At 42.2% G+C, this 14686-nt stretch overlaps 1 protein-coding gene across 1 annotated transcript in view; it reads right to left on the bottom strand.

Moving 5' to 3' along the window:
* Positions 1-549: 549 nt before the first annotated feature.
* grik3 (glutamate ionotropic receptor kainate type subunit 3) overlaps positions 550-14686 on the bottom strand; it is a 142979-nt gene continuing 128842 nt past the window's right edge. The window contains exon 16 of the mRNA XM_053494552.1: positions 550-1942. Coding sequence (XP_053350527.1) covers positions 1514-1942 — 429 coding nt within the window. The 3' untranslated portion in view covers positions 550-1513. The remainder of the gene's footprint in view (positions 1943-14686) is intronic.

Raw genomic sequence — 14686 nt, 5'->3', positions numbered from 1 at the left:
GGTCACAGCACCAAGTGTACATTGTGGGGCTGTTACACATACAGTGTAGAATATTGGACAGTGACTTGTTTTTTATGTTTGTACATATGTGCTTTCCTGTTCTAATATTGTACATTATTGGAATAACAACACAATGAAAATCCCCCCACCCTTTTGTCCTTTTTACAAGTCACTTAGTGACCCAGACAACAGTACAGAAATAACTGAAAAGCCTGGATACAAAGTGTGCTAATGTCATATTGCAAATGCGTTGAACAAAGGCTATTGAGAATAGGAAATCTACTATTCCCACATTAGGCAGATATTTAATTAAATACATTTATTCATCTCTCTCTCTCTCTCTCTCTCTCTCTCTCTCTCTCTCTCTATATATATATATATATATATATATATATATATATATATATATATATATATATATATATATATATATATGTTACTATTTGTATTGAAATGAAAAAGGGAAATGTGTTATGCTAAATGCAAGTCACTACCACACTGGAGTTAATGAAAGATTTGTTCTCAATTATATAATTTTTTTTTTTGCTTACTACATTATACCAAACTTAGGTTACCAAGTAATTTGCATCATACGTAATTATTATATGATTAACAATTATGCCTTAAGATAAAATATTGAGCATATGAGAAACCTCTGAATCAGTCTTATTCTCTACATATTTAGAATGCATGGTGTATTTAAATATTTAACTTTTTTTGTGGACTGGTCTTTGGCAATTATGTTAATCAGTCATCTCATTATCATCAAATGTGTACAAAACATCTGGTGGCACAAGCAATGTACAGCACAAACAAATGAAATTTAGTCTTGGCACTGTGATAAGACAAAGCACGCTGTTCAGAATCTTTAATACTGTAATTTCCTGGGGAGAGGGTGGTACAAGTCTGTTAATTCAAATGGCAATATGCTATGCTAGTTTGAGTGATTCAACCCTGCTTGTTTTGTGCATTCAATTTGTGAACCATGAAAGAGGCTACCTTCTGTGTAGCCTTCTTAGGAATGCTAGAGCTTTTCACGCTGTGACTAACTGCAGATCTTACCAATAAGTGAATCTACAATTTCAAATTAAATAAAAAGTTCAAAGCATTCGAGTAATGTAGCCCAATAGAATCATTTTCTCCAGAGTAGCTTCAAAGACCCGCAGTGCATTACAAACTCAAATGAAAACAGTGAGAGCACAAATTTTCAAAATTAATTTAATGTGCTATAAATGGTTCTCCAGGACAAAAATCTACACTCCTTGTGTCAGTTTGGAGTTCTTTTATTGCCATACTTCAAAGGAGCCTCTTATCCCTCTTAAATCATTAATTCCAATAGATTGCTTGTCTCTTTTCTTCTCGGTATGTGTGGGATTTTGGTGGGAGGGGGTGGTTGGGTTTACTGGGCATTCCTTGATTTCCAGTGAACAGATGGTGAACATGTGTTTGTTTTTCATACATAAACATTAGACTTGGTCTTAGCTAGCACTGGCCTCATTGTTCTCTTTCTTTCTCAGAGAAAGGATACAGAGCGTCCTCCCTCTCTCAATGGCATGGTGGGATACATGGGTTTAAGGACATGGTCATTACCTGGGTTGCTGCTTGCTCCACCATTCTGCTTGGCTGTATGGTTCCGGGTGTCTCTGCGGTTGAGGGTGAATGCCGTTATCATTTCAGAGCCATAGTCCATGCTCTCTGGCACAGCACTGGGCATATGCCTCAGGTGACCATCACCTAGGCATGTCATGGAAACACGGGTGTCATTGCAGCGCTGCTGCAGCTCATGCTGTCCTTTCCCGGTAGACGGTGCTCGTTGAAGGTGTGCATGTTGATCACGGCGTCCGTCTTCGCTGTGAGTGGTGCATGATGCCGCTTGTGTTTCACTCTTCTCTCGCACGTGAATGACAGTTTGATCTCTTCCACCACTGCACTGCAGAAAGACCTCTTGAGGGAAAAAAAGAGGCATGGTGGGGAGGGGGAGTGAAGCAAAAAGAGGAAGTAAGTACGCTTGTGTTAAATTGGTATAAAGACCAAAGCATGTACCTATAGTTTTAATGCAATACCATTAACATGGACATGACACTGAAGTAAATGATTTTTCTCGCAATTGTCACACACTGTACCCTTATTCGTAAGACCCCGTCTAGTGCAACCCTTGGTCAAATGATTGGCGATGCAAAATAAAACCTTGTTCCATTCTTACATGTACTTTGGCAAAATGTTTATGCTTCAACTCATAACCATCTGCTGAATTGAAAATAAATGTAGCAACTGCAAGAGAGAATTTTTAGACAAACAATTTACTTATGAGCTATAGTTGAACGTGTAATACTTTTACAAGTATTTGTAAAAACTATTACCTTTGGTTTATGGAGCTGGTTACAGTTTATTAAACTTGTCATAAGAATGTATTATCTCATTAAAACATAAATGGTTTTATACATGACTGGACAAAAAGCTAGAGCCCGTAATTTGACACTTCATAATGGAAAAACAATTTTGATGCCCTATTTTTCGGCTAGCATGACACTAGACTTCATAGACTAAAATTAAAGCACATGTAAAATACAACATGTCCAATCCAAGTGTGGTAGACTGCCAAGCCGAAAAAATATGTCAACAATATTAGTGAGACTAATGAAAAAAGGTCATGTGGTCCATGCACCCATCATGTATAGTGCTACCTGTGAATAAAGTCAATAGCCAGGCTATGCCATATATGTAGGGACTAGCCGGCCACCGGAAAGGGAGCCGTTAAACGAAGAAGAGACAGTTTCTGACATCAGCAATTAAGGAGTAAAAAACGTCTCCGACTCAGATGGTGCAAATCTGCAAAGCATCTTCCTGGCACAAGAGAGAAGCAGTTTTACATCTTCACTCAAATAGTATAGATCAGCACAAATCCCATGAATAGGGAAGTTTTAAAACCCCCTGGCAATTGCTGACCCCCCAGAATGTGTTTCAATGCTTCAGGGACACATAGAATGCTAATCAATTAAAATATGCCAGTTAGGGCAAATATAAAATTATATGTATGTACTCAAATAGGATGTTTGATGTCTTTATGTTGTGTTTAACATTTTTATCCTGAACTTAGGAAGGGTAATTAACAGGTATAATGCTTGCTATAGATAAAGGTATAATGGGTATGTATTAGTATCAAATGAAAGCTCTGTATATTTATTGAATGTTAATGTGCATGAAATCTTAGTCATATGAACCAGACTCATGTTTATTCATTTTACATAAATTACTAAAACTCCACTGAGATGGCCTCTCACATGACAGACCAAACAACAGGTTAAATGTATGCACAAAAAGGAGGAACCATATGGACTCCAAAGCCAGAACTCCAAAGTCCTGCAGTGAAGAAACCCTCAGAAGAAGTTCCAGAGCACTTTCCTGAAAGATGTCATCTCAACAACCGTGCACCAACCAATCAGCAATGCCGTGATTCTCTTTGTTGGAGGCGAACCAACAGATGAGAACGAAACGTAACACAAGTAAACAAGCAAAGCTTCATACCTTGCTAAAAATGGGTGCTCAATTCATAACTAAACCGTAATATTAAACCCAAGGCTCTGCTCTTGTGACATTCTAGTCTAGTAAACATTATTTAGTAAACATTATTAAAAGAACTATATTAACTTTAACCCTCTGAACTGTTTGTGTGTATTTGTGCGTGTGTGTGTGTGTGTGTGTTTAGGTAATGTAGTTTCATGTATTGTAGATTAGGATCGGGAGAGGAGTAAGCGTGTTCCTTGTAAGAGTGAGAGTAAGAGTGACCAACTGTGTTGAATGGGAGTGGTAATCTTGATCAAGTAAAATGTGCAGTTAAAAGCCACATGTGTTTTGTGTTTTGTGTGTCTTATGTCTCTGTAGACTTTGTCTGACAATGGGCTGTTGTAAAAATAAATTTGTTTGCCCCACTCTAACAAGTGGAGTCAAAGGAGTTCAGCTAACTAGTGTTGGGTTGTTCATTGTTAAATGCGCTGCCGTTTTCACTAACCACCCATAACTGTTGAACTAGCACGATCGTTTAAGTGATGTACGTAACCATAGCGAAGACTGTGACCCAAAAACTCTAAACAACCTCTTCCAGGACAACTTTTAAGTTCGCAAGCGCAGTCTGCCAGCGCTATCTAAAATCAGTTGTAAACGAAGCCTAGCATAAGCTACCGTTAGCGTCTTTCAAACTTGATCACCAACTATCATTATTACTTTAAAATTTTTTAATTCATTAAGTTATTAATTAGACTTGGGTCCCTAATTCAATGAAAGGTATTCAATTAAGTTAATTACAAATTGCTCCTAAGCTTAATAATTAGCTATAATTCGTAATTTGATTTTTTTTCGCAACCAAGTTTTCTCTGTCTGTTAGGTCTTACTTCTTCTCAATCCGTTTTAAGTAACTAAGCCCGAACCTCTTAGGTTTCCCTTTGCTTAAACCTGGTAGTTGATGGCGCCTTTCCTAGTGCTTGACTGGTGCAGTGACGGTAAGTTGCAGCATGCGAGTCACCTGTTCTGATGTAACCTGGTGCTGTCTGGGGGTGAAACCGAATATCTCGGTCCTAGTAGTGCACTTTGGTCAAGCAGCAGGCATCAGCAATCGTGCAATGAAGGAGTCAACAAAAACTAACTAAGCAAAGGCTTGGGTGAACCACCTGGTGGCTATTGATGGGCTGCCCCAAGTTTTAGCCCTTTGACACATCAGGCCAGTTAGTCGTTGACAGGCCTCCACCGAACCTTGCATGGTTGTGCTAAAAGCCGCAGGCTGTTTGAGAGGTTCACTGCAATCTGGAGGGGATGGAGTGTTCGGTAAGACCGGTAAGAAACTCCATCACTGAAACAATTGAGCAGTAGACTGGGTGAACATGTTTTGCCATGCACCAACTTTCAAATGCATCCCATTTGAGGGCCTAAGTTAGAGGGAGCCCTAGCACTAAGTATAGTTTCAAATACGCTGGCTGAAAGACCAGCATCTCTTAGTTGGTCCCCCTCAGAGGCCAGACGTGAAGCTTCCAGGGATGAAATATTGTCCCCTGCGCCTAAGACAGGGGATCCGTTCTCTCTGGAATCACTTACAGTGAGCCATCGAGGAGAAATATTAGATCCAAAAATCACACTCTGGTCGGCCGACGGGGCGCTATCAATAAGAGTCACAAATCCTGTTGACAGACCTTCGCCAGGACTCCCTGAATCAGAGCTATCGGAGGAAATGCATAAAAATAATTTGGGCCACGTATGGGCCATTGCGTCCAGACCCAGGGAAGCTGGAGGAGTCAGAGAGTAGTAAAGGGGACATTGTGCTGTTTCTTGCATGGCACAGAGGTCCACCTCTGCTACATAAAATCTCTCCCAGATTTGACTGACTACTTCAGAGTGAAGTTACCATTCCCCATGTGTCACAGCTTGTATGGACAGCACGCCTGCACCCACATTCATATGCCCCGGAATGTAAATCGCCCTGAGGGACAGAAGCTTGTGCTGTGCCCAAAGCAAAAACTGGTGCGCTAGCTTGTTTAAGCGGCGGGAGCGCAGTCCGCCCTGGCGATTTATGTATGAGACTACAGTAGCGTTGTCCCCCCACACGAGGACATGGTAGCCTCTCAACTGCTGAAAGAAGTATTTTAGGGCCAGAAATAGAGGCATCATTTTAAGGCAATGCAGATGCAAGAAGATGACCTCTGCAGATCCCTTGGGCTGGACAGCCATCTATGACCGCACCCCAGCCCGAGAGGGAAGCATCTGTCGTTAGCGACTTGCGATGACAAGACAGACCAAGAGTGGGACCCAAAGTCAGAAACCGGGGTCTGAACCACATAGAAAGGGCACAAAGCCCCTGGCACATAACCCTTATTTGCCTCTGGGGATTGGCCCTTGGATGAAATGCCCTGCCGCTTAGAAACAAATGAAACGATCTCATGTACAGAAGGCCTAAAGGTATCACCGTGGACGCAGCTGCCAAGAGAGCAAGAACACTCTGAAAGTGATAAAAAAATCACTTTCTGGCCTAGCCTGACTTCCTTTAGGGTATGGAGAATGAATTCGACATACACAGGAGACAACTGTGCCTGCATTGCGATCGAATTTCATGTAACACTCAAATACGTTGTCCTCTGAGTAGGAAAATAGAAAACCTCTCCCAGCGTTAAGTCTCAATCCTAAAGAATAGAGGTGACCTAGGACGACATCTCGATGTTGAAGCGCTAGCTGCTAAGACTGAGCCAGGATCAGCCTCGTATATATAATTCAGAAAACGGATGCCCTGGAATCATAGGGCCAGAGCCACATCTGTGCATTTTAAATATATGCGGGGTGACAGGGCTAGGCCAAATGGAAGGACACGATACTGGTAAGCTTCGCCCCCGAAAGCGAACTTCAGGAACTTACTGTGTTGTGACAATATTTTTATATGAAAATATGCGTCCTTCAGGTCGATTGTAACAAACCAATCCTCTGGTTGGATTTAAGAAACAATAATTTGGGCTGTCAACATTTTGATGTTCAGGCCACAAAGATGTAAAAAATTCAAGCAAACCCCCCCCTCCCCCGTCTCTTTTGGAAACCAGGAACCATTGACTTTAACAGCCTGGGTTTTTGTCTGGCAGGGGAACATGTTCTATGGCCCCTTTTTCAGCAAAGACTGTAATTGCAGATTGCACTCATCAGCAAATGCACCTATTCTGGTTTCATGGAAGTGGAGACCAGCCTCAGGACCTACATTTACATTTAGGCATTTGGCAGACGCTCTTATCCAGAGCGACTTACAAAAAGTGCTTTAATGTTTATATTATTGGATACATACTTACACAGGGTTAACTAGGTTAATAACTAAGTGCCATAGTCCAAGTACTGGAGAAACAGATACGTCTTGAGTCGTCATTTAAACATAGTCAAAGTCTCTGCTGTACGGACATCTAGAGAAAGTTCATTCCACCACCTTGGTGCCAGAACAGAAAAGAGCCTGGATGAATGCCACCCTTGATCCCTGAGAGGATCGGAGGGAACGTGTTGCAGTGCGTGGTGTAATTAGCGGAAAGAAGTAAATGGGTGCTGGGCCATTTTTAGCTTTGTAGGCAAGCATCAGTGTTTTGAACTTGTTTTTTTAATACATTTTTTTGGTAAAGATGATTTTCCTTAGGTTCAGTATTTTTAAGGGGAATTGTGAAGCGCGACCCTCACGACCAGACCTGGTTGGGACTGGCTGGCTGAGGTTCCCAACTCCTGAGCACAGCAGTAGAGAAACCTCACAAAGACCTGTTCATAGAGCTTTACCTCCTAAAACCTAGTGGCGGCGGTGTTTACGGTGTCGCCAAAGAGACCGGAAGGTGAGATGGGGGCATCAAGGAGGAAAGCGCGATTCCTGTCCTTGATGCCTGTGAGGTTAAGCCACAGATGTCTTTCCGTGGTGACCATGGCAGCCAAAGAACATCCGATAGCATGGGCCGTCTGCTTGGTGGCACGGAGAAATTAATCTGTGGCTCCGCGTAGCTCCGCAAACACTGCGTCATCAATAGATCTACCAGTGCTCAGATCTCTAAGCAGGTCAGCCTGGTATGCTTGCAAAACCACACAGCTGCCTGAAAAAGCTTTTCCCACCAACGAAGATGTTAGCCTACACGGCTTGGTGGGGAGTGTGGGCTTTTTCAGGGAGGATGAGCTCCCAGGAGAGAGATAGCCCGCAAGCATCTCTTCAGTCTGGAACATCATATAAAACCGCGCTTTCGCATCAATAACAGTTAAATAAATTAATGTCAATAGCACAAATACACAGGTTGAATAGGGCTGATTCCATGAATGAGTTAACTCGTTATAGAGATCGCCAAAGAAGGGGACGCCAGCAGTCATCATTAGAGGAGCGCTCTGAGGTGGCTATCTCCATTTCTGCTGAAGCAAGTCTTTTCTGCACATTCATAGGAAGCGCCAGAGCGAGCTTGAAAAGTGGATGCTAAAACTTCCTGATCTGATGAGAGCGCGAGAGAAAGGGGGGATTCTGTCCCATGCGCGTCTGCCAGATCGGCACGTGAACTCCACGAATGCGCCGCTGCCCACAGTTTCTCTTTAAAGAAAGCGAGCCGCGCGCAAAGCACCTTAATCAGAAGATCACAGTGCGCACACTCTCCCTCCAAGGAGAGCGTACTCTTCCCCTTAACACATAAAACAGGAAGTGTGGAGATAGCCCTCCGAAAGAGATATATCACACAAAGGATCGCATCTCTTATCCAACTCTGCCATATTGGTGAGTTATCTAAGACTTTCTGTTTTTGTTTGTATATTCACTTGCACACACACACACACACACACAAATACAATGCAGTCCTTGAAGACAAAAATACCTGAGGATGTTTCCGATTCACTCCTATTTATAACCTGCAGGTGCACCTCATTAGATGATGTCACCTGACCAAGGTTATATAAGCCAAAATTTGGCATGTTTGACACACACATGCTTCACATGGCATCTCTTTAAAGAGATGTTCCCATAGAGTTTTACACAGCATCGAGTGTAGCTTTTGAAAGGAAACCACATTTTTTTCTTCTCTTTCTCAGTTTCCTCTTCTGAGTTGACTACTGCTTCTGTTCTGGGTGTGTATCTATGAAAGTCACAAAAGCAGAGAACCACAGAAACTTAACACAATAATGTCATTTGAATTCCTAGGTTCAAAGTCGTCCTTTTGAAAGTCGTCCGTTGTCAACCTTAATGCTGAGTAATCCAATACTATAGTTGTTACTGTTTTATTTCGCCTAGAGGAAATTTTAAACAACAATCACAGTCCTGGTACTGAGAAATTCCTATTTCAAAACCCCTTTATTTAGGAGTACCCTTCTAATATAAATCTTAATTAATAAAAAATAAAAGGGGAAAAATATATTTGGTATTGAACACTTACTGCCACCAAAAATGCATATTCTGTATGCTTTTGTTCCCTCAGCTTACCATTAGCTTTAACCTTTCCTTACAACAAAAAAAAAAGATAACCTCTTCTTATAGGAAAGTGGAAGCTTACCATTATTACTCTATCCCCTGCTCTGTGTGGTTTTTCTTTCCTGCCTCTGTTCTCTAGCTGCGGTAACTGTTCACTAGCTCTTCTCACATAGACTCCCAGCTAACAGCACGCTCATTGGACCAGCTGGATTAAAATTTAATGAGCTCTGAGACAAAACCCAAGTCAGTCCCAATGAACTGTCCAAGATCACCAGCTACTTAAGTCACACACTCATTGTCGCCCTCAAGCTGAGCAACAGGCAAAGGGGTGACAAAGTAGAGCAAGACAAGTGGAAATCACCAGGCTGCAAGAAACCCTTGCAACTACTCTGCATGAAAGGGAACAAGGTAAAGCAAACTACACTCATCTCTCTAGGAGGCTGCACTCTGCAGAAGAGCTACTAGAAAAGGCTAATCCAGGAAGAAAAACGGCAGAATTAAAGCCCTCAAAACTCACCTGGACGAGGCAAGGAATGAGATCAGCCACCTCATGCGACAGCTGGAACATAGTAAAGAAGAGTCCTACGGCATCACAGAGGAACTCAAGCCTGTCTGTGAATGGGGCCACGATCCATCGAGGGAATGACAAGCACCCATTTCACCCCTGCTGAGCAGGACTAGGTCCCCTGTTTTTGGACCAACACATAGTGGAAGAAGTGACCGGCGGGTTCAACGCATCCCCCAGCGCCCTCCAAAGAATGCTACCTCACGGCAAAAGACAGGAAACCTGCCCCCTCCAGCCACAGAGAATTGCACGGTGTAGACTTCAAAGACCTTGGCAAGCTCGCCAGTAACATTGACTAATTCACGCTGCAAATGCGAGCAGCACCAAAAATGTCCAATCCGAACCAAGATGCCTGTTAAAACAGGAAGTTCCGCTTCAAAGGTGAGGTTGCGTGCTTGACGAACCAATCGGTGGCCGCGTTACAGGACGCACTCGATGACACAGACTGAGACATGTTAAGAAACGGCTCAGATGATGTCAGCGTGTTTACGGAAGCAGTTGTGGGATTCATTGGAAAACTAGCAGATGATACCGTGGAGAAAAAGACTATCAGAACGTTTCCCAACCAGAAGTGGTGGGTGGGTAAAACCATTTGCGATGCTCTGAGATCTCGCTCCACTGCCTACAACGCGGGACTTACGTCGGTGGACATGAACCCGTACAAGGCTGCATCGTATAACGTCCGGAAAGCAGTGAAAGAGGCGAAGCAGTGCTACAGGAGGAAACTAGAGTCACAGCTCCAACAGAGTGACTCTATATGCCTGTGACAGGGACTAAGGACAATAACGGATTATAAAGCACCAACATCCGGTATGACGAACGCAGACGTGACTGTGGCAGACGAGCTGAACAATTTCTATGCTCGCTTCGAGGCTGCAGCTAAAGACACTAGCGATGCTATTGCAAGCGGCGCTAACGGCTGCAGACAGGAAGACACTGCCAGCACTGGAAATGCGTTCATCATCTCCGAGCAGGACATGAGGAGAGCCTTCAAGAAAGTGAACACCAGGAAAGCAGCAGGACCAGACGGCATCTCAGGTCATATTCTCAGAGCCTGCGCAGACCAGCTAGCACCTGTGTTCACAGAGATATTCTCACTAGATCCAGAAAATATGATCATATAACTCCAATATTATCATTCCTGCACTGGCTACCTGTTTAGTTTAGAATTAATTACAAAATAGTATTACTTACATACAAGGCTTTAAATGGTTTAGCTCCCACATACCTAACCAGTCTTCTGATACGCTACAATCCACCACGCACCTTAAGATCACAAAACTCTGGACTTCTGGTAATTCCCAGAATTTCAAAATCTACAAAAGGGGGTAGGGCTTTTTCATATTCGACTCCAAAGCTTTGGTATAGCCTTCCAGACAGTGTTCAGACACAGTTTACCAGTTTAAAAGTAGACTCAAGACGCATCTATTTAATCTGGCATACACGTAACTCATCCCATAACCTGATACTCCAGTACATCTATCCTAAATGGCAACTACGCTAATTCTCTCCATCTGTTCTGTATTTTTCTACCCATCCCGAGGCATCTGGAGATTGTGCCAGCTTCAGAAGACAAAGGCCAAACCCTGCGAGGATCCTGAGGCATCCAGAGAAGAACCAGCTCCAGCTGGATTTTGCTTTATGATGGTTGGAGCTACACATGCTGCTCTTGTGCTTTCAGTGATCCAGACCCCATCTGCCCTCTGCACCTGCTGACCCTTCCCTATGCTAAACTGGACTTCATGTTAATTTAAAGAATTTCTGTTATATTGAACTTTCAGCTGCATAACACACATGATGTTATATCATCTCTAAATGTTATCACCAAAATGAGCAAGGGTTCCCTGTTAGATTCCTATGCTAATACCTGCCCAAAACAGCAGAACAGCCACTTGGATGACAACCCTCATCCATACTTTATGAAAGGAAGTGGAAGAGATCATGGACTTGGCCACAATCAAAAGGGAAAAGCTCGTGAGAATCGAACGGAACCCCCAAAGAAAAATGACAAACACACCTGGAGTAACCAGCCCAAGCAATCGATAAATAAACTCGCAGACATTTCAAGCTAGCCCAGGTCATGCCAAAGCCAGTCGAATTCAAACTGAACTCCTGCACAAATCGAAGACATCACAATGCTTTGACCCCCAAGAACTCATTAGAAGGAAGATGGAAGAGTTTTTCCAAACTAAAAAACAAACCACTGACACAAATCGACTAACCTTTTACCACACTAACATAGTTAGTTTTCCTTTCTTGTTCATAAGGGAACTGTTGAACCTTAACCGACCTTCTGAGTTTAACTTTTATAATTTATTAAATCCTCCACTATGACTCAGTTGGAGTTGTTTGTGTCTTGCATGTGCCTGTTCTTTCTCTCTGCCTTTTTGTTCCAGTGCCCACTGATGTTCGCAGTGGGAACCCCACCGAGCAAAAGGGGGATATGTAGGGACTAGCAGGCCACCTCAAAGTTCTTGACATCAGCAACTAAGGAAAGAAGCAGTGTAGATCAGCAAAAATCACTTGAATAGGGAAGTTTCACCACCCCCTGGCAGTCGCTGACCCCCCAGAATGTTTGCTACTGGCCCCAGAACAGACAACATACAGTGCTTTAGGGACACATAGAATGCTAATCAATTAAATGCCAGTAGGGCAAATATAAAATTATATGTTTGTACTCACATAGGATTTTTGCTATCTTTGTTATGTTAAATATTTTTATTCTATACTTAGGAAGGGTAATTAACAGGTATAACCCTTGCTATAGGTATGCAAGATAATAGCATGAAAGGGACATGGGATGTTTGGTATCAAATGAAAGCTGTATATTCATTAATCGTTGATGTGCATGAAATCTTAGTCGTATGAACCAGACTCTTGTTTATACACTTAAACCTAAATTACTAAAACTCCACTGAGATGTTAAATGTGTTAAATGTATGCACAAAAAGGAGGAACCATGTGGGCATGGCTACGCCCACAACCACCTCCGATTGGGAGAAACGGCTGTGGGACTGACCCGTGTAGTGAGATTAAAAAAACAAAGTCTGGGCAACCTTTTACATCAGATTCATCAGCTCGACCTTCCCCCCTTGAGGGCATCATCCGCTTTTCAAAAACTCTCAATAAGACTTCATGCCAGAATGAAGAAACCCTCAGAAGAATTTCCAGAGTGACACCATTAGTAACCAGGCAACCAACGCCTCATCGAAGGGCTTTCCCGAAAGACGTCATCAAAACAGCTGTGCGCGAAACGTAACGCAAGTAAACAAACAAAGGTTTATACCTTGCTGCAAATTAGTGCTTGATTCATATCTAACAGTAAGATTAAACCCTCTTTTAAGGCTCTGCTCTTGTAACTTTCTCAGGTCTAGTAAACATTACTAGAAGAACTCCATTAACTTTTACCCTCTGAACTGGTTGTGGGTATGTGTGTGTGTGTGTTTAAGTAGCGTAGGTTTATTTATCATAGATTAGTTAGATAAATTTTTGTTTCTTTATAAAGAACTGTTGTCTTGGTCATGTATTTTAAAGTTAAAAAATTTCCCCAGATCTTATGTTACCTTGCTCATAAATTGGTAAGATACACTAAATCGTGCTAAACACTGGACAGATAGATGATTAAGTGAAGATATAACTGTAAAAATTTTGTTCAGTTTAATCAAATTACCCTGAATCAGTAATTTTATTTGATCTACCTCTGACCCAGGATTGAAACCCTACACTACCAACCAAATGTTTCTTCTACACACCTTTTAAAGTTTGTGTTATAAAGAATCCAGTAGTGTTTTTGAATACAGAAATAAAATCTAAAGTTCTGTCCAAACGTTTGACTTTTGTCCTGATGGAACAAACATATTCCAGGATTCATATTGTGAAACTGTGGTTCTGGGAGCATGAGAAATCATTTTCACACATGAATTTTCCACCACACTGTGCAGTGTAATAAAAGCTAAAGGCAGGGCACACTAGACTAATCAAGGGGATGAGTGCACAACGGATTGTGCACCCTACATAGCACACCATGTTTCCATTTTACATTACAGTGGAACCTTGGATTACAAGTAACGCGGTTTACGAGTGTTCCGGAAGACGAGCAAAGATTTTTAATTAATTTTGACTTAAAAAACGAGCGTTGTCGTGGTTTAGTGCTCGTCTCTTACTGGTATAATCAATCCGTGTGTGTGTTTCTTTCTCTTGCGCTGCAGAGTATGTGTGTTATGTGTGTGCGCGCATAATTTGACACCGCCGGTTCACACACACACACTCTCTTTCTCTCTTGCCTTTACTGTGTCAGTGTTTGAGTGTGTGTGTTGTGTGTGTGTTTTTTTCTCTTGCGCTGCAGAGTGTGTGTGTTATGTGTGCGCATAATTTGACACCGCGCCTGTTCAAACACACACGCTCTCTTTCTCTCTCGCCTTTACTGTGTGTCAGTGTTTGAGTGTGTGTGTTATGTGTGTGTTTTTTTTTCTCTTGCCTTGCAGAGTGTGTGTTGTGTGTGTGCGCGCGTAATTTGACACCGCGCAGGTTCCCACACACACTCTTTTATCGTTAGTGTGTGTCAGTGTTTGTGTGTGTTGTGTGTGCACGCGTAATTCGACACCATTGCCGGGTTACACACACTCTCTCTCTCTCTCTCTCTCTCTCTCTCTCTCGCTCGCCTTTAATGTGTTTGTGTGTGTGTGAAAAAGAGAGGGGGTGCTTCACTCACACACAACCGGCACAGTGTCAAATTACGCTCCCGCACACACAACACACACTCAGCAGCAGAGGAGAAAGAAAAACACACACACACACACAGCGCCTGTGCGCATAACTGGAAACACTTATTGGTCGGGATTTATTTGTACTTTAAGGTAACATGCAGGTTAATTTGTTTTATTTTTACTTCATATTTTCTGTTAATTATTTTTCTGTATTTATTTTTTTGGGCTGTGGACCAACTAATTTTAATTTCCATTATTTCTTATGGGAAAATATGCTTTGATTACGAGCGTTTTAGAATACGAGCCTGCTTCCGGAACGAATTATGCTCGTAATCCGAGGTTCTACTGTATTTGGAATTCAACCCTGAAACGTACAAGTTAGCTGATATTTTAAAACATGAGAAAAAAAAAAATAAGGTAAATTGTGTAGGTTTCTCAGGACTGTCCACTACCTCCATGGTTTATTTTTCTCACCTTTTTGGTACA

This window comes from Clarias gariepinus, chromosome 4, assembly GCF_024256425.1.
Source record: "Clarias gariepinus isolate MV-2021 ecotype Netherlands chromosome 4, CGAR_prim_01v2, whole genome shotgun sequence".
In the NCBI taxonomy this organism is placed as follows: domain Eukaryota; kingdom Metazoa; phylum Chordata; class Actinopteri; order Siluriformes; family Clariidae; genus Clarias; species Clarias gariepinus.
This window is presented reverse-complemented; position numbering and strand designations above follow the sequence as displayed.